We start from the raw sequence: 18653 nt of genomic DNA, 5'->3' as shown, positions 1-18653 counted from the left end.
CCTTTTTGACGACCTCAGATGATCCTGAAGGCATTTGACCTCCAGATATCAATGACCTCCAGAGGTCAAAATATGAAATCAATGAAAATAAGTCATGTGAGGTATCAAATCTTATATGTTAATAACACTGAATCAACAAGAGATTCATGCCTCAGAGAGAAGTTTTAAAACGGATTTGTTGTTTCCTTTAAATAGTTAAAAGAATTGAACATTAGCTAAGATGTTTTATGTATAACTTTTCAATTTAAATTTTAAGTCTCATTAAGAAAATCTACGAAGAAAATTGAAATAAATCTGCCAGTTCTGCATATTCCTGACATTAGAAAGAAAATACTATGCACTAGTTTTATGGTAATGACGTGTAAATTGTAAACTATGAATTAATTAAATGCAGAAAATGTAGAATGAATCGCATTTTGAATCCTCACCAACTAGGTCCGAGAAAAAGTTAACTCACACTCACTGAATATAATATATTTATTCTTATGTTAAAAAGGGGCCTCCCTATGATTTGATACATAACTTGATCTTTTTTACTGATTTTAGGGTTTAGAGCCTGAGGTCATATCCATCTGGGGTCGGCGATTTTATAATCATTTGAAGACAAAAAGGCTCCTCAGAATGAACTCAGAGCAGCAAATAAACCATGATTTAATACCTGACATGATCCATGTTCATGGTGATTCTGAATTTTGACCTTTTGAGATCAAACATATTGAAGATTAAAAATATTAAAGATCAAAAACATTCAGGACTCTAAGAGTTAAAAAAATTTTAGTATTGGGTTCAGATAAAACAATGAAAAGATACATAAAATGCCCCATTCTCATTGATTTCATAATTTAGACCTCTGGAGATCATTGATATTTAAAGGTCAGCAACCTTTAGAACTATCCGAGTTCCAAAAGGGATCAGACTGTAATCAATACCAAAAAACCTATGATTTGATACCTCTCATGACTTATTATGATTGATTTTATACTTTGACCTCTGGAGGTCATTAATATATGAGGTAAAATGCCTTAAGAACCTTCTGAGGTCTAAAAGGGGAATTCTAATGGAATCGAAACACCAAAATTCCTATAATTTGATACTTCACATGGTTTTTTTTCATTGATTTTATTTTTTTGACCTCCAAAGGTAAGTTAATTTTGGAGGTCACGATTTTCAGGATCATATGATCAGAAAGGGGTATCAGAATGGAATCAGAACACCGAAAAACTTATGACTTGATACCTCTTGTGACTTATTTTCATTTACCATTTTTGGAGGTCATTATCGAAGGGAGCTCAAAAAGGAGGTCGAATATATGTGTCTATATTAGCGTATGACTTATGTGGAAGCAAAAAATATGAAAACATGTCTGATAAGCTTAAAATAATTGAAATAGAGTGTTAAAAGTGGTATTTTCCCGTATTTTTTTAAGTTCATGGAGGTCAAAAAGGAGGTTAATGACCTTCGATCTCAAATTTTCTTTGTGATCCATGTAGATGACCACAATTCGAGGCTGCATGCAAAATTTCAGCCTTCTATTTTAGCTTGTACAAATTTGGTTTCACAAAGTGTTGAATTGCCCCCCCCCCCCTTTACTTTATAAGTTTCATATTTGCTGATTTCTAGGAAACTAAAGAAAAAAAGAAGAAAAAGAAGAAAAAGAAGGAGATTGAATGATAAAATAAAAACGTTTTCATTAAATTTTTTTTTCAGAACAATGTAGAATGTGATGGGAGCATTTGGTATTCGAGGTAAAATACAGTGATAACCAGAAAGATCCGGAATTAATTGACAGTTAAACAGATGACTTTACATATATATTCTCTGGTAATTCTAAACGCCTAATAAAGACAGACAACAATTTTGAATTGGCAGGACTAGGGCTTTTTTGTTATAATCGTGTAATTAATCGTATTTGTAAATTTAGGTTGTGAAGTCGTCTGATTAATTCAAAATTAACTCCAAGTCTGTCTAATTATGATTGTACTGAAATAATAGTTTCTTTTTTAGTAAACATTTAAAGAACAGTCCGTGAAAAAAAATTGTTTAAATAGTATAAATATTACCCCTATTTTGGGAGACCAGTGCCCCTGATGAAATTTTATATCTTTCCCAAGTTTATTTTTATAAAATAAAGTATATTTTTATAAAATAGAATGTTATTAATAGTATGTTTTTGTTGTTGTATATCTCATGTCCCTAGGGAGGTTTATAAGGGGTCAAAATTAAATAATTTTTCCTCGAAAAAAAGGTCGATTATTCTTTTGGAAATCCAAACTTTATTTTTAATATGCATTTAGGAAAAAGCGAATTGATAACTACATTACAACCATGTGTCTAGAAAATAGTAATGTATCTCTTTATTTAAATTTTTGAAGCAAATAAAATAATTATGTTATCAGTAGTAATTTAGTTTAAACGAGATAAAGAGATTCAATCCCAACAATATTTTTATAATTTTATTAGTTTTCTCCAATAGTAGAAAATGATCAATACGTTCCTCTTAGAATTAAATGCGTTTCTCTTAGGATTAGATACGTTCCTTTTAGGATTGAATATGTTCATCTTAGGATTGGATACGTTCCTCTTAGGATTAGATACGTTCCTCTTAGGATTGGATATGTTCATCTTAGGATTGGATATGTTCATCTTAGGATTGGATACGTTCCTTTTAGGATTGGATATGTTCATCTTAGGATTGGATACGTTCCTCTTAGGATTGGATACGTTCTTCTTAGAATTTGATACGTTCCTCTTAGAATTAAATGCGTTTCTCTTAGGATTACGTTCCTTTTAGAATTGGAGACATTTCTCTTAGGATTGGATACATTCCTCTTAGGATTGGATATCTGCCTTTTAGAATTGGATACATTTCTTTTAGGATTGGATACTTTCCTAGGATTGGATACGTTCCTCTTAGGATAGGATACGTTCCTCTTAGAATTGGATAATGGATACTTCCTCTTATAATTGGATACGTTCCTCTAAGAATTGGATACGTTCCTCTTAGAATTGGATGCGTTCCTCTTAGAATTGAAAACGTTCCTATTAGAACTGGATACGTTCCTCTTGAAATTGAATACGTTCCTCTAAAATTGAATTATGGATACTTCCTTTTAGGTGGGATCCACCAAACCAAGGATAAAATTCCCGGAAGAAACCGCTGAATCAAATGTTGTAGAATTTGAACAACAAATTTTAAAAATAATTTTTCATGTATTTAATTTCATGACTAGGGATGTGTTGGAGACGAAACAGGATGAAACAAATCTATGCTGGTCTTCTAGTCTCTTCTATTCTCATAGGAACAGTGAACAATAATTTTGAAATATTTTACCTTTCTGAAGACCTGATTTAGTAAAGTCATCTCGGGTTTGCAGAGTGGGCCGTGGGGGGAGGGCACCCTGAGAGTCTGGTCTGAATTGATTTGATTAAATTTGATTTTTCACTTTCTCAAATGGTAGCATTGGGGCCTCTTGCAGATTTCACTTCCTTATGAATCCTTATGAGCATCTTCCCATGGATGTATGGGAGCCGGGGGGGGGCCAGAGCTCATGGGAGTTGGAGTTAGCCCCGATGGCGGACTGGGCTCTCCAAGATGGGGGGGTTTTTAGATTCTTCCCTTATCTTATCTTATGTTAATTGTTCAAAGGGGAAAAGTCAGAAATTTAAAAAGCTTTAAGGCCAAATCTCATTCTTGTTAAAGTAAATTCACTTCTGGGTTGAAATGTAGCCTTATAATCTGATCTAATCTAATAATAATTTACTGAGCACAAAAAAACATTAGAAAATTAGTAAAAAAATGTAAAATAAAAGTTTCGAAGATTGAAAAAAGTTAAAGTTTAAACAAAAAATAACTTTTAGTTATTTCCGTAATTAATGTTTCGCTTTAAACATTTAAAGAGAACCCTTGGTTAAAGCCACACAAGAAATGGTGACCCGGAAAAACGTTAACAGTCCCTTTAAAAATGTATTGTTGACCTGTTGAAGGAATATGGTTACTTCTCCAGGCCCAGACTGAGCACAATGATACAGTATTCAAACTCAACCAGGAGATACAGACACTTAGAGCCAAGATACACAGGATACAGACTCATGAAGTTGATACCTCGATACCAATTATTTATGTGATAACTCCGACATACACTAGACCAGTTCAAAAAGGTAACCCCCCCCCCCCCCTCCCGCTCTTAGATCAAATCAGAAAAATCTTCTGCTCAAAGGAAAAGGCTTTAAAATTTAGCCCAAATGTGCTTAACAAGTGTTCCAAAAAATACATAAATAAAGTCTATTAAAACGTTTTTAATGACCTAACACATATTTAAAAAATTTTAAAAGGAGATAAACAAAGATAAGTGTGAATAAATATTTTTACAAAACTACCCAGAAATATTTGAAAAAAAGGTAAAAGTTGATAAAAAATTCTTTAAAAGTTTTAAAAAAATGAAAAAAAAGTTATAAAAAAGGGCTGGACATGACTTTGGAAGGACTTACTTTTGTATGGGTTGTTGAAACTACCCCGAAAGATTTAAAGAAAAAAAGTAAAAAAGTTGAAAAAAAATTATTTAAAAAAACTTGGAAAGTTTTAAAAAGTTGAAAAAAATTTGAAATAAAAGAGAAAAAGTAACATGAAAGGGCTGGAAATGAATTTGGAAATACTTACTGTTGTATGGGTGTCATTAAGTTTTATTGTCAGACATAAAATCTTAGAATCTGATCTACCTATTCTATTTCTAGCTGAGTTGACCCGTCTTATGAATGCATTTACCCTTGTTCCTAATCTTCACTGGATAATTGTTGAAGATTCAAGGTAGGGTATTTTCAATTTAGTGCACAGCATATAACCAAAAATAAAAATAAATAAAAAAATAAATATTTCATTAATATTAATCAAATATCATCTTCACAATGAATTTTCTTTGTTTACAAGTTTATATGTCTCTGCTGTATAAAAGCTTGCCAGAAATCTTCAAAACAGAAAAGAAAGTCGTTTTTATAGTATTGATATAAACGCCGACCACTAATTAATTCATTATACAGTAATCTATATGGTAAAGCTATTCGCTCATATATATATGTATATATATAATTATTTGTAAGCTGTAGCTGGCTAAACGGCTGGACCAAATTAGCTAAAAAAAATTGGAAAAAAGCATATTTTTAAATTTAATTTATTTACTCTTTTAATTTAATATTTAATTTTTTTTCTAAATTCCATTGGCATACCTGAGCACTTCAGCTAGTACATTATAAACAAAATGATAATGGATAAAAGTAGAAAAACAAAAAAAAATTAAATTGTATGTAAAAACCCTTGTATTGTCTGAACCCAAGAATTTTTTCTAGTTCTAAAACTGACCTTGTGAAGAATCTATTAACGAGCTTCCCCAAACCTTCTACTCATCTTAATATTCAGACTCCTGCCAAGATGAAACTTAAACCTAAGGTACAAAATTAACTAAAATTGGAGTAAACGGGGGATTATACTAGAAAAATGCTACACTCATAAAACGATACTATGCAGCGTTCAGGATCACATTGTTTGGTTTTCAATATGCTTGGTTGTGACTCGCATCGATGGCAGGAGGCCTTCCTGCCATCTTGCAGATTTTATATGACCTCTTTTGAAAGCCGCTGTTTCCTTAAGAGCGACAGTTTGACGTCTTCTCTGGGATTGTTGGGGTCTGAATGATCCGGTGCCTCAGGGTTATCTTCTGAATACATGAGGTTTAGAGTTGTTACTGAGATGCGCTGGAATATTAGGATCTGTAGATCATTAGAAGTGGTGTGTCTTAAATCTCAAGTTTTGGGGCTTTAATCTCTTAACAATAATCTCTTATCTTAGGATAAGTGGTGGAGCAAGCCTAGAGGGGTTTTTCAGAGAAATCTAGCACTTAGGCAATATATCAATCAATCAATCAATCAATCAGTAAAAATCAAGCTTCTCAGTCGGAATGATGATGATGTAGAAAAACTTTGAAATATATTTCCTACTTTGAAGTGTGCAATTTACAGAATACTTTTAACCAATTCGGATTTTTACAGTCAATCAATCAGTCAATTGATCAATCAATCAATCATAGCTTACAGAGTGGATAGAATCCAGACATATTTCTTTAACTCAGATTATTTCCAATTTAATCCAGATCTGGATCCAGTTCCTGGATTCGGTTCCTGTATCCGTTTCGGGAGAAAAGAGATTTATCATTTGTAATTATTCCAAGATTTTGAAAATCTTAAAAAATTCTCATTTTGAAATTGATTCAATCTCGTTTTTATTACCTTTTACTCTTAATTTAAGTTTTGCGAAATTGTTTAAAGTAGTTGTGCTTCATTGGAGAAAATATTTTTCTAAATATTTTGGGATCCAAGTTTTTATCCATTAAAGATAAAAGCATAAAGCCTAACCACTACTTTATATTTGATAGAAGCTAATTTAGTAATTGATTGATATATATATATAAAAAATTAGTTGGCTAAAGGAAAATGAGAAAAATAAAGAAGGAATCATTTATTTTGCCGACGACGACAATACTTATTCAGGAAAATTTGATATTTCTTCTATCTTGATACTCTCATATAAGTCGACCAAGTTTAGATTTTTGTCCGGCTATGGACTCAAAATCGTAGAATTTCACTTTTTTCCTAACATTTTTTTTCTTTGAAAATCATTAAGATTTGCCAAGTTTCTTTGCTTGATCGATAGTAGTAAAATTATTGATAAAAAAGTAAATTCAATCAGCAATTTTCAACTTTAAACCAAAATGTTACTTTAAAAAGTGTATTTTTTTTATTATTATTATTTTATTTATTTTTTTGTCCCAAAAACTTAAAAAATCAAAACAATTTTGACAGCTAAAAATAGAAAATAAAGTTTTTTAATCCAGTTGATCTGTTTGAAGAGATCCGAGGCACTAAACGGGTTTCCGTCCTTCCTGTCGGTCTCGTGGGAGGAGTTAAAGTCGAGAAACCACAAGTATCTGGTGAGTCATTTCTAAAAATGTCGCATTTTAAAATTTTTTTTTGTCTTAAAAAGATTTGGAATCGCATTTTATTAAATTATATGAACCACTGTTTTACTCTCCTGGTGATTGAAATGTGGATCCTTGTTCAGGTGGTAAAGTGGTTGGATGGGAGGTTGGTTGGGGGAATGAACGACCGTTTGCTGTTGACATGGCGGGGTTTGCCATCAACCTTCAGTACTTTTTAAAGCACACAGGTTTGTAATTATATGATATAAATATATAAAGTATTAATCTTTTTTTATGAACCCTTTGACCGATTTGCCTTAAATTTTGATTGAGAAACTCTGGAGAACCTCTGTGATCTGCATCTTATCCACACTTTGAAATGAGAGAATGTTCTTATCTAGATCTAAAAGTTCTAAATTGAGTGGGTTGACTTTTATAGAATAAGTTTAGTTTCCGAGATAGTTGGGTTTCTAAAGAAGCTAGTTATTAATAGGTTGTATGTAATATTGTAATTGTTTAAAAATATGGGATTTATGATTAATACCCTTTATCCGATCAAAATGGCTAAAACTAATTGATTAAGTGGATTAATGATAATGATAGACAGGCCGGAAAAGGAAACAGACATGGAACTCCCTTACGGTACAGCGCATTAACATGCGGCCTGGAATGCCAAATGTTTAACGCGCGTTTAGTCTCCAGGCGGGTAAATAAAGTTGGGTTTGAATTTAAATTAATAAAGTCTGGAAAATATTGTGGCCCCAGGGATATAATTTTTTGTTTTAGACGTAAAGTTCTTGGAGCAGGTGAAAGTCGGACATCAGGAGTCTGAGTTCTTATTTCAGTTGGTTTCATTAGACCAACTTGAACCTGTGGCCGTTGGAAGGTTACCTTTTTCTACACATTTTTTATAATTTGTCATGGTTTCTGCACATTTTTTATAATTTGTCATGGTTTCTGCACATTTTTTATAATTTGTCATGGTTTCTGCACATTTTTTATAATTTGTCATGGTTTCTGTACATTTTTTATAATTTGTCATGGTTTCTGCACATTTTTTATAATTTGTCATGGTTTCTGCACTGTTTTTATAATTTGTCATGGTTTCTGCACATTTTTTATAATTTGTTATGGTTTCTGCACATTTTGTATAATTTGTCGGGGGTTCTCTAGAAGTTCAAATTGAACTGGTCGTTAAAAAAACCAATATTTTTAGTATTTAATTGTATAAATCTTTTGATTATTCAAAGTTTTGATTAGTAAGATGTACAATCCACAGTGCACACTGTATGAAGTGTTTCTCAACATTTCAAGATATTTGTTTTTGTTTAATTTTAAGATATCTCAAGATATTTGTTTTTGTTTAATTTTAAGATATTTCAAGATATTTTTTTCTGTTTCATTTTAAGATATTTCAAGATATTTTTTGATTGTTTAATTTTAAGATATTTCAAGATATTTGTTTTTGTTTAATATTTCAAAATATTTATTTTTGTTTTTTAAGATATTTCAAGATATTTGTTTTTGTTTAATTTAAAGATATTTCAAGATATTTGTTTTTTTTTTCCATTTTAAGATATTTCAAGATATTTGTTTTTGTTTTTTATTAAGATATTTCAAGATATTTGTTTTTGTCTAATTTTAAGATATTTCAAGAAATTTGATTTTCTAATTTCAATATATTTCATGATATTTGTTTTTGTTTCATTTTAAGATATTTCAAAATATTTGTTTTGTTTCATTCATTGTTGGCTATTTTGGAAACAACATTCAAATCTATTCAAATCATATATAATCTCAATTTAGCTTTTCAAAAACAGAATTTAAATTTTTTTAAAGATCCTTTTTTTAATCAAAAAAACCTATTTATTTGACATATTTTTGAAAGATGAAATATTGATCCAAAACTGTTTAAAGGGACTATCCACGTAATTTTAAAGTATCCATCCATTTGAGAAGAATCATTGTTTTTAAAAACTAAAATCAACGAAATGTTCCTCATTGTAAATCTTAAAAATAAATCTAAAAAAAGATAAAAAAAATCTGAATAAGGACAAGAATAAACTCTTTCGAATAGACCAACAAATTTGGGTCATGAGGACACTTAAAATTACTTTGAAAGGCCCTTAAATATTTTCTTTTATTAGGGTGTTAGTGTGGCATACTCGTACGCAAGCTTTGAACCTTAACAGAGAGGATTGGTTCTTGAAACATTATGGTTATAGTTCAGATACTGGCATAGAACTATGATTCTATAGATATAGTTCAGATACTGGCATAGAACTATGATTCTATAGATATAGTTCAGATACTGGCATAGAACTATGATTCTATAGATATAGTTCAGATACTGGCATAAAACTATGATTCTATAGATAAAGCTCAGATACTGGCATAAAATTATGATTCTATAGATATAGTTAAGATACTGGCATAGAACTACGAATATAGTTCGAGTAATGGCAATCAAAGTCACAATGTCTACCGTATCATACTGTGATAAAATATTATTTAACACTCACGTCGATAACTTTTGTAACTGTTGATTAACAGCAGCTGTAATATTTTCATGTGCCAGAGGCAGAATTTAATGAATTTGAATTGCGTTTAGGCTTGTTAACTTGAAATTTTAATCATTGTTTCGAGATTTGAGCTAGCGCGCGATTTGAACCGGTGATTGGCGGTTCAGCGACGCGGTTCAAATTCATTAAATTCGGCCTTAGGATTCATCAATCAGCCGTGGTATATTTTTAGACTTCCCCTCCCTCTGACTTCAGGTGCAAATTTGAAAATGAGATTTTTGTATTTAGTAAATTTTATATTTTACCTCAAAAAACCATTATTACAAAAATGATTTTTAGGAAATATTTAGCTCTTTTAATACTGTATTTTTTTATTGTCTTTATCTTAAACCGATATTATTTTCTGATCTGTAATACATTTTAGTCATAATATTTCATGTTGAAATTTTTATTTGTTAATTGTTGAATAGCAGATTACAACTCTGATTTTTCAATGAATGTCGATAGTTGACCGGTTATTATTATTGTTACAATTTTTTTAGATCTGCCAATGCTTAATGGGACTGTACGCGTAATTTCAAGTGACCCTCCATGCTAAGATGACAATGTTCGATTTTTCTTCCACAATTTTTATAAGATGAAGGTTTCAAGGGTTCCGTTGTAAATTGGGCATTAATATCGGAGAGTCACGTGAAATTACGCTTACAGTCCCTTTAATATGATTATTATTCATAGTTTATTATTGTTATTATTATTATTATTTTTATGTTTCAGAATGTTGAATACAGAAGGATAGATAACCTGAAAAATGGGAGACGCCAGTGGTGGTAGAGATAGAGAAAGAGATCGAGATAGGGATCGAGATCGAGACAGAGATAGAGATCGGGATCGGGAAAGGGATTGGGAGCGAGAACGGGACCGGGAACGTGAGTTGATGATGATGGGTGAAAACCAGGTAGAACATGTCTCACTTAAAAAATATATTTTAAGTGTTTTTGTAAAATTACATATAAAGTTTCATTCAATATTTGAGTTTATTCATTTCAAGGACTTAGGGGCGTATAAATAGGATTGGGAGAAGACGGACCCTTTTTGGGAGAAGACTAACCCTTTTTTTAAAAATAATTTTTTCGCTGGATTGGGAAAAATATATGATTTTTAGGGAAAATAAATCATTTCCCCCTCATCTGATGAGGGGGGGGGGTCCTACTGAAAAATGTAAACCCTTGCCTCCCAATTAATTAATTTTACCCCTGAAGAATGTCATACAGGTCTTTTTGTCTGTAGGTTGATTGTTAATAATAATAATAGTGATTAATGAGAATGTGACGTAATTTCAAATGACACCCCTCCGTTAGAAAAGGGGCATGTTCCATTAACAACAGTACACTCTTTAAACTTTTGCCTGATAATAGCTTTTCTAGTTAAAAGAAAATTATTTTTATTTTTGGAGTTTCTGTAAAAGTGACTTGCTCATATGGGCAATATTCCGATATCTTCAACATTGGTACTCAGATAGAAAACTATTCTTGATCGGGCCTGCAATCTTGAAATGAGAGATCATTTAAAGGGACAGTAAGCGTAATTTCAATTGACCTTTCATTTATCGATAGGCATGTCCGATTTACAATGGTACCATTTAAACCTTTGTTGGAAGAACGATGAGGTAGATACCCTGAAGTGCCAGGAGACTCGAGGTTACAGTGTCAGGGTGGCCAAAATGTACGGATTGTACGGATTGATTTTTTTTTAACCCTAAAATTGTACGGATTGTACGGATTGTACGGATTGTACGGATTTGTTTTCAAATTGTACGGATTGTACGGATTTTATCCTGGAAAATACACCGTTTTTTTTAAATTTTCACTCATTTCAGCAAATTTTTCATGATACGGATTGTACGGATTTTTTTAAAAAAAATTGTACGGATTGTACGGATTGTTTTTCGAAAATTGTACGGATTGTACGGATTTCTTCTGAAAATGTACGGATTTTTGTACGGATGGGTTCAAAAAAGTTTTGGCCACCCTGCAGTGTACACTGTACACTAATTGCATGGTTTCTTCGCACTTCACTTCCCGCTATATAAAAAAGGATACATACGAAATCCTTGATCAGACAAAGGTTTAAAGGGTATCGTCGTAAATCAGACATGCCACTCTATAAATGTAAGGTCACTTGAAATTATGCGTACAGTCCCTTTAAAACTAGGTAACAGTCCCTATAAATACTGGTATTTCAAGTTTTATTTTGTCAGGAGGGTCTGGTAATCTACTCCCCGGCTCCTCTATCTCCACTCCGCTCTGATGAGTTTGATTACCAACAAAGCAATATTACACTGCTTAAAGCTCAGCTAAAGGTAGGAAAATGTTGACTCTGAGACACCCTAATATCACGGAACCTTGAGACCAACAACATAATATACAAGAACACAGCAGCGCTCGGCTCCGAGCTTGTCTTAGCCGCAGCGCTTTTACGTGAAATTGGCTTAATCTAACCAAAACCAAATGAAATCAAAATGAAAATTCTGGTTAAATATTAAAGGAATTTTAAATATGCAGGACATAAAGATGCTGAACTATTTTAAATATTTCAGTATATTTTCCCATAATTTTATTTTTACAAATAAGAAGTAAATATCGTTTGACACTAAACTTACATGTTGAATATTTTTAATATTCTAGCTTTGGAACACAGCTTTGTTTTAGAATTTTAAACCAAGCTAAGAACATTAACATGGTTCAACCGAGTTTCCCAATCAAAATTTGAGGCAAATCGGTCTAGGGATCGGACTTACAAACAAACAAACAGACATTACAACTACTAGATTACAGATTTCTGTATTTTCCGCATTTTCTTTTTCCTTTGAAGACAATATTTGTTCGATACAGTGTGATATTTTTCAGCTGGTAACCCATGAGAGGGATATGCTAAAGAAGGATTTGAAAAGAATATCTCAGGTTAATATTTACTTTTTTCATCTGATCAACTAAAATAATTCACAAATATATGTTTTTTCAGTTTTAAGATTTTTGATAAAGGCATGGTTGGTTTTTTATCTGTAAGAGTACATTTCTTTTTCTATGAAATGTTAATTTTTAAGGGACAAGGAGGGGGGGGGGGGTCCANGGGGGGGGAATGTATTCTTGATCATGCTCTTTTTTGGGCTATACCAATAAATTTTTATTTTAATTTCCATTTTTTTGTCTCTAAAATTAGATTGTTAAGGGGGGGGGGGTATTTTTCATTATGGCCTTTTCTCAGACTAAACCAAGAAAATTAAATTTAAATTTTGATTTTAAATTTGATTTGACGATGTTCAAGGAGAGAGATGGAGCATACCGTCACCTCTCCCTTTCCAACTCCCCCCACTCCTCCTTGGACTCTTCTACATACCACCATAGGACAAATTCGGATACTGTTCCAACCATCTCCAAATCAGGTAGAATATTTAAAGGACTGTACCAGTGTACCCTCTATACAAAGATGACAATGCTGATTCACAATGGGATCCTTAAAAGCATTGTCTCGTCAAGTATAAATTAGTAATCAATTTAAATTATGTAGTAAAAACTAGTGCATTTATACCACAGGAAAACATAAAGAAATTATCAAAAGTTAATACTTTTAAACCTAGAAAAATTATTGATCAGATTAAGGTTTTATGTCTCAGTTGTGAATCGGGCATTGCCATCCTCGCATAAAGGGTCACTTAAAATTACGCTTATAGTACCTTTATAGCATACTCCCTGTATTCTCCAAAAGTAATTAATATCTAGACAATTCAAACTTATCAAAATAATTATTTTTAGTAATTTTTTAGAAATTTTTTTTTAATGACTTATTTCTTATTTTCGGCAGATCATCCTGTCAAGAGAACTGTTTCTGACAGCAAATGTAGAAGAATATTTAAAGGTTTATAGTGTAGTTTACAGAATAGATTTTTACAGTTTTTTTTCATCCAGTATTTTTTTTACTTGTTTTGTGTTGCTCTTTTTAGCATATATAGTTCCATCGTAATATTTTCAACTTTTTGGGTTTCAAGAGAGATACCCCATCGGAAAGTCTATATTTGTGCGAAGTGCAACTTTCTAGAGGTTGACTTTTTACGCATAGTTTCTCCAAAATCAGGATCAAAATCATGGACAAAATGAATATATTCTGATTGTAGCGTGCATTTATTTATAATGATTTTAATTTATTATTACTTTTCCCGTTCATATATTTATCCTTGAATGGATCCTGCAAGGGTGTAATGCAAGGAAAGTTAATTGCGGTCGTTTATACTCTGCGTACATATTGAAACCAGTTCTCTTTGGGCGGAATTTGTAAACGAGAAAAGATGCATCAGTGTTCGTTTAGTATCCGAGGAGGTTTAAAGCATTAAATTTTGATAATTTTGATATTTCACATAATAGTTTCCTATGACCAGAATATTTCATTGACTTTTTATGTGAAAGATGGATCCCATCTCAGGCTTTGACATCCGTCTTGTGTTTACATTGCCGCACAGAGACAGTACACTGCAGTACAAAAGATGTGTACACTTCTGAAATAACTACCCTTGCATTACATCCTTGGGATCTTGTAACTTCACAATATTGTGTACATTAGAAAGGTCATAGTGTAAGAAGTTTACATGTAGAGACGTATGGATTGAAAAAAAACTTTTACACGAAATTACAACGGATTCCGGATGATTAATAGATTCTAACAACCATTAATTGAATATTTTGGAGCGTTAATGGGTATCGTCTCTGATTCGTGTAGAAAATACCCATTTTAAGAGTTCTCGTAGAAATCACCAGTTTTCTGTCTGATTTTAGATGTTCAACGCAACATCACTTTGACACTTCTCTAAAAAAATTGCTTAAAAGCGAACGAGCCTTACTTGACTTGAGTTTTAGAGATTTATGGTATAAACTCAATACTGCTAACCCCCTGGTACCCTACTGTGCAATCCCGAGGGGGGGGGGGGGGCTGGGAGGAGTCATTAAAATTAGAAAAATAAAGAATTGCTTTTGTAGACATTAGACTTTAAACATATGTGCTGTAGTTAGGCATCTATCTATATCTATAAAGTTGTAATCTCTGTTTGTCTGTCTGTTTGTTTGTCCGATCATAACTCAGGAACCCCTGGACTGATATGCCTCAAATTTGTATTGGGGATCTCGGGAGACCCACAGGAATGTTCTTTGCTTGGTTTAAAGATTTGAAGTTGAGTGGGTCGACTTTAATAGCTAAAATATAGGTACCCGGTAAAATCTGTCAAGTGCGGGTAAACGGCGGAAGTAACTTTTAGTAACCTTGGCAGTTGCTGTGTTCCCAAGCTAGTGCCTTATAAATTTAGACAATAATATTGATATTTCTATATTTCAAGTAAATACTAGGACCTAAACAGTAAACTTAATTAAATTAATTTATATATTTTTATTTTTGTTATGTATTATTATTCCTCAATACTAGTGCGTTCTAATTACAAATTTTAACATTTCGCTGTTACTTGACTCAAGAAGCTTTCTTTTCATACAGTAGATATAAATAAATAAATAAATTAAAAATTTTCGCAGAGTTTTTTGATGCAAACAATCCAAAAAGTGTGACAAGCCAAAATTTAAACATCTAGGATTACTTCAAGTTGACAAGGTTTAATTTGAATTTGATCCCGACCTTGATGTAACCTAGACGGCCAACTTGGATCCCAATCTCATTTCCAACTTTGATTTAACCTGGATCTCAACCCGTTTCCCAACCTGGATCCCAATCTGGATCCCAACCTTAATCCCAACCTTGATCTTAACCTGGATCCCAACCATACATCTAACCTTGATCCTACCTTGATCCTACCTTGATCCTACCTTGATCCAATCTTAATCCCAACCTTGATCCCAACCTTGATCCCAACCTAGATCCCAACCTAGATCCCAACCTAGATCCCAACCTAGATCCAACCTAGATCTAACCTTGATCTAACCTTGATCCAACCTTTATTCCAACCTGGATCTCACCCTAGATCCCAACCTGAACCCAACCTAGATCTCAACCTAGATCTCAACCTGGATCTCAACCTAGATCAAACCTAGATCCCAACCTAGATTGAAGAGTAGATACAGGACAGGATCTTCTAAACAAACCTAGACCAAGTTTGTATTGAACATATTTTCTCTAGGAGCCAACTCTACAATTACTAGAAGCCATAGCATAGCAGCAGCAGGAGATAAAACCCTAGCCTTATCCTCCAGGTAGAATTAAAAATTAAACTAAAAAATTACTAGCCAAACCTATCATTTCTGTTGGTTAATTGAGGTTAGCACTTCTGTAATGTTAATATATTTTCTTTTTCTTCGGTATAATCTACGAAATGTATTGAAATATGCAAACATAAATGAAAGATTATATGGTCATTTATAAAATTGCATGTTACTATTAAAAAAAATATTTCACAACCCCAATTCTCCAATATCATTTTTCAGAGAGTATTGTTAACATATTTTCATTTTCTTAGGTCCAAACTTAAGTAAACTTAAGTTAAGTAAAAATTGCACAAAATTCAATGTAAATTCGGTTTTTCAGTGAACATTTTAGAGAGAGTATTTAAGTTTTCTGGGTCTTAAATTTGTAAATTATGATGTTATTTAGATGGGAAGACATCGGGCTTAAAAACGAAACTTGTATTTTTTTTTTGGTTTTAAAATTTAACTTTTTAGATCCTGTGAGATAGAGAAGAGTCCTGAGCGGTTAATTCATGAACTTCAGACTGCTCGGAAGTAAGTTTTTAGTTTTTAGGGGAAAGGAGGTGGTCCAGGGCCGCCATAAGCTCCGCAAAATGACCTCCGGAGCCTCCTGGTACGTAAAATGACCTTTAAGTCCCGTCTCCGCGCCTCACGCTACGCCTCCAAGCCTCCGCCATTCTGTTTCCACGCTTGGAGGTGATTCTTCGTATAAGGAGGCTCCGGGGGTCATTTTGCGTGGCTCATGGCGGCCATAGTCTGCACCCCCTCTCTTACATGCATGGGACCTTGTCACCATTGCATCACAACAACTCCAGTTGTCAATATTTCTTGAGATGGTACAGGGTTACCCATAAAGGATGACACTTCAATGACGACCTAAAACTTTTCTATAATAATAATTCCAATTATAGAAAATTTGGGTCTTTTAATAGTGCAATAAATGATTTTGAAATGTATAAAGCCAGTTTGCAGCTGCTATGAACCACTAAAGTAAAAAAGAACAAGTTTTCTACAGTCGTCTTTTCAAGGCTCATCCTTTGTGGGTAATCTTGTTTGATGGCAACTAGTTCGTTGGTTCTTATCATTTATAAATTCCGACCATTTTAAAAGATACAATTTCACCAAAATGCGATGTAAAGTTATTGCTTGTGAGGTTTTGATACAAATTATTGAATGCTTGAATTTATTTATTCTTACACATGAGATGTGGTGTGGTATCGTGCATCACCGTTCACTTCAGCTATGAAGTAGGTTTTAAAAACAAAGCCACCTGAGTTTTTTACAGATTCGAAAAATAGACTATGTCTAGAACCAGCGTGTAGATATTTAGAAATCCCTGTCAATTCCTTTTTGAAAAAAAATTTCAACTTTGTTTAGATTGAGAAAAAGTTTTTGACTCGAGAGAAGAAAAAACTATTGACGTAATTTGGGTCCAAAACTTGTAGAATGTAGATAATCTAATACATTATTGGACGAATGAGACGCTTTATACATCATGAAGACAAGAAAGAAAGTACAAACTTTTAGTTGGCAAACAATAATACTTGTCATTCGTCATTTCTTCAATATATGCATTATACATCCGTCCATTGCCAATATGAATATATTTGAGATTTGTATACTTCCCTTCCCCCCCTCTCGCCCCGATCTAAAAATACTTCACATTTAGCTGAGGCTTGTATAAAAATTACCTGGCGTTGCCCGTGGAATTAAAAGGTTCTTATTTAAAAAAAAATCTAATTATGAAGGAAAACAAATTTAAAATTTTTCAGCCTATGGGTTTCCTATAAAAAAAGTTCAGCCGTTTGGCCAGCTATAGTTAATATATATATGAGCTAAGACATTTATTAAAATTATATAGATTTGCTTCTTCAATAAAAAAATTAACACTATTTTTTTATAATGATATTATTTTTTTTTACACGAAGAATTATTTATTTGTCTGAGATTCGCCTCAATGTTGTGTGAAAAATCCCGAGTTCTTGATATAAGATTAGTTTAAGTGTGTTTGTCAATCGTTTTTGATATCGCCTAATTAAAGGGTCAATTAAAATATCCTTGTCGTTCCATTTTTTCAAAGGAACTGAGTTTTTGCCACAAACTTAAATATTCTTATCCCTATATCTTAGCAACCCAATGTCGTAGACCTTAGATATTTCAAACTATTAATTCTGTTAGATCAAATAATCTAAGTTTGAAATATCAAAGGTTTATACCCCCTAGTTCCAGAGATATAGAAATTAGAAAATTTGAGGTTGTGGCAAAAACTCAATTCCTTTATCTTTATTTTAGGACACTATAGTTATAATCTCAATTGAATTTCTATCTAAAACCTTTGTCTGATTATGAATAAATAAAATGTCTACATTATCTCAAATTGATTATTGTAATTGAGGTTTCTATACAAAAGTGGCTTTATTGATTAGATAGCGGTTTAAAGGGTACGTAAATCGGCCATGCCCCCCTGGAGGGTCACTTGTAATTACATTAACAGTCAATCCCTTTAAGTAGAATTAGCCTTACAGTTCTTAATTTACTTTGGGAAGTTTCACTTCAAATAATCTGAATATACGATGGGGAAAATAATTTTTGTTTTCTAAAACCAAAACGAATTGGAAAAAATATGATTTTATGATTTTTGAGTATTTTAAAGATTCTATAAATAATAAAATAATACAAAATGGTGATAATAATATAAAATGATAATAACGATGGTCACAATAATACAAATGATACTAACGATGATGATAATAATACAAAATGATAATAACGATGATGATAATAATATAAAATGATAATAAGGGTGATAATAATAATACAAAATAATAATAACGATGATGATAATGGTATAATATGATACTAAAGATGCAAATAATGATATAAAATGATAATAATAATAATGGATCCCAACCTTAATCCCAACCTTGATCTTA

At 32.2% G+C, this 18653-nt stretch overlaps 2 protein-coding genes across 4 annotated transcripts in view; both read left to right on the top strand.

Moving 5' to 3' along the window:
- Window positions 1–1658: 1658 nt before the first annotated feature.
- LOC111696783 (galactosylgalactosylxylosylprotein 3-beta-glucuronosyltransferase I) lies at window positions 1659–10200 on the top strand. 3 transcript variants are annotated; one of them, XM_023466512.1, is made up of 12 exons: window positions 1659–1745; window positions 3231–3299; window positions 3985–4158; window positions 4732–4804; window positions 5341–5440; window positions 5840–5892; window positions 6467–6537; window positions 6882–6977; window positions 7109–7213; window positions 7752–7851; window positions 9113–9195; window positions 9235–10200. In XM_023466512.1, exons 1-12 carry the CDS (start codon window positions 1724–1726, stop codon window positions 9252–9254), a joined length of 966 nt encoding a protein of 321 aa, XP_023322280.1. In that variant the 5' UTR covers window positions 1659–1723; the 3' UTR covers window positions 9255–10200. The 3 variants fall into 3 exon arrangements, 2 of the variants coding, with proteins under 2 accessions (XP_023322280.1, XP_023322279.1); XR_002764155.1 differs by having other exon boundaries at window positions 1660–1745; window positions 9113–9742; window positions 10030–10200; XM_023466511.1 differs by having other exon boundaries at window positions 1660–1745; window positions 9113–10200.
- A 37-nt stretch (window positions 10201–10237) lies between these two features.
- LOC111696792 (disks large homolog 5) overlaps window positions 10238–18653 on the top strand; it is a 62166-nt gene continuing 53750 nt past the window's right edge. Inside the window, exons 1-6 of the mRNA XM_023466527.1 lie at window positions 10238–10442; window positions 11745–11846; window positions 12394–12447; window positions 12812–12929; window positions 15657–15729; window positions 16195–16254. Of these exons, the coding sequence (XP_023322295.1) occupies window positions 10296–10442; window positions 11745–11846; window positions 12394–12447; window positions 12812–12929; window positions 15657–15729; window positions 16195–16254 (554 nt within the window). The 5' untranslated portion in view covers window positions 10238–10295. The remainder of the gene's footprint in view (window positions 10443–11744; window positions 11847–12393; window positions 12448–12811; window positions 12930–15656; window positions 15730–16194; window positions 16255–18653) is intronic.

This window comes from Eurytemora carolleeae, unplaced genomic scaffold (genome assembly GCF_000591075.1).
Source record: "Eurytemora carolleeae unplaced genomic scaffold, Eaff_2.0 scaffold108, whole genome shotgun sequence".
Lineage (NCBI taxonomy): Eukaryota > Metazoa > Arthropoda > Copepoda > Calanoida > Temoridae > Eurytemora > Eurytemora carolleeae.
Note: the sequence above shows the minus strand (reverse complement) of the source record. Positions and strands in the feature narration are given on the sequence as shown.

Bases quoted from the DNA above. Each gene is read 5' to 3' on its own strand.
- LOC111696783 (XM_023466512.1), top strand. From the start codon at position 1,724: ATGGGAGCATTTGGTATTCGAG. The intron at 4,159-4,731 runs GTAACCCCCCCC...TTCTATTTCTAG, and splicing joins CACTAGACCAGTTCAAAAAG to CTGAGTTGACCCGTCTTATG. The intron at 6,538-6,881 runs GAAAATTTGATA...TTTTTAATCCAG, and splicing joins CGACGACAATACTTATTCAG to TTGATCTGTTTGAAGAGATC.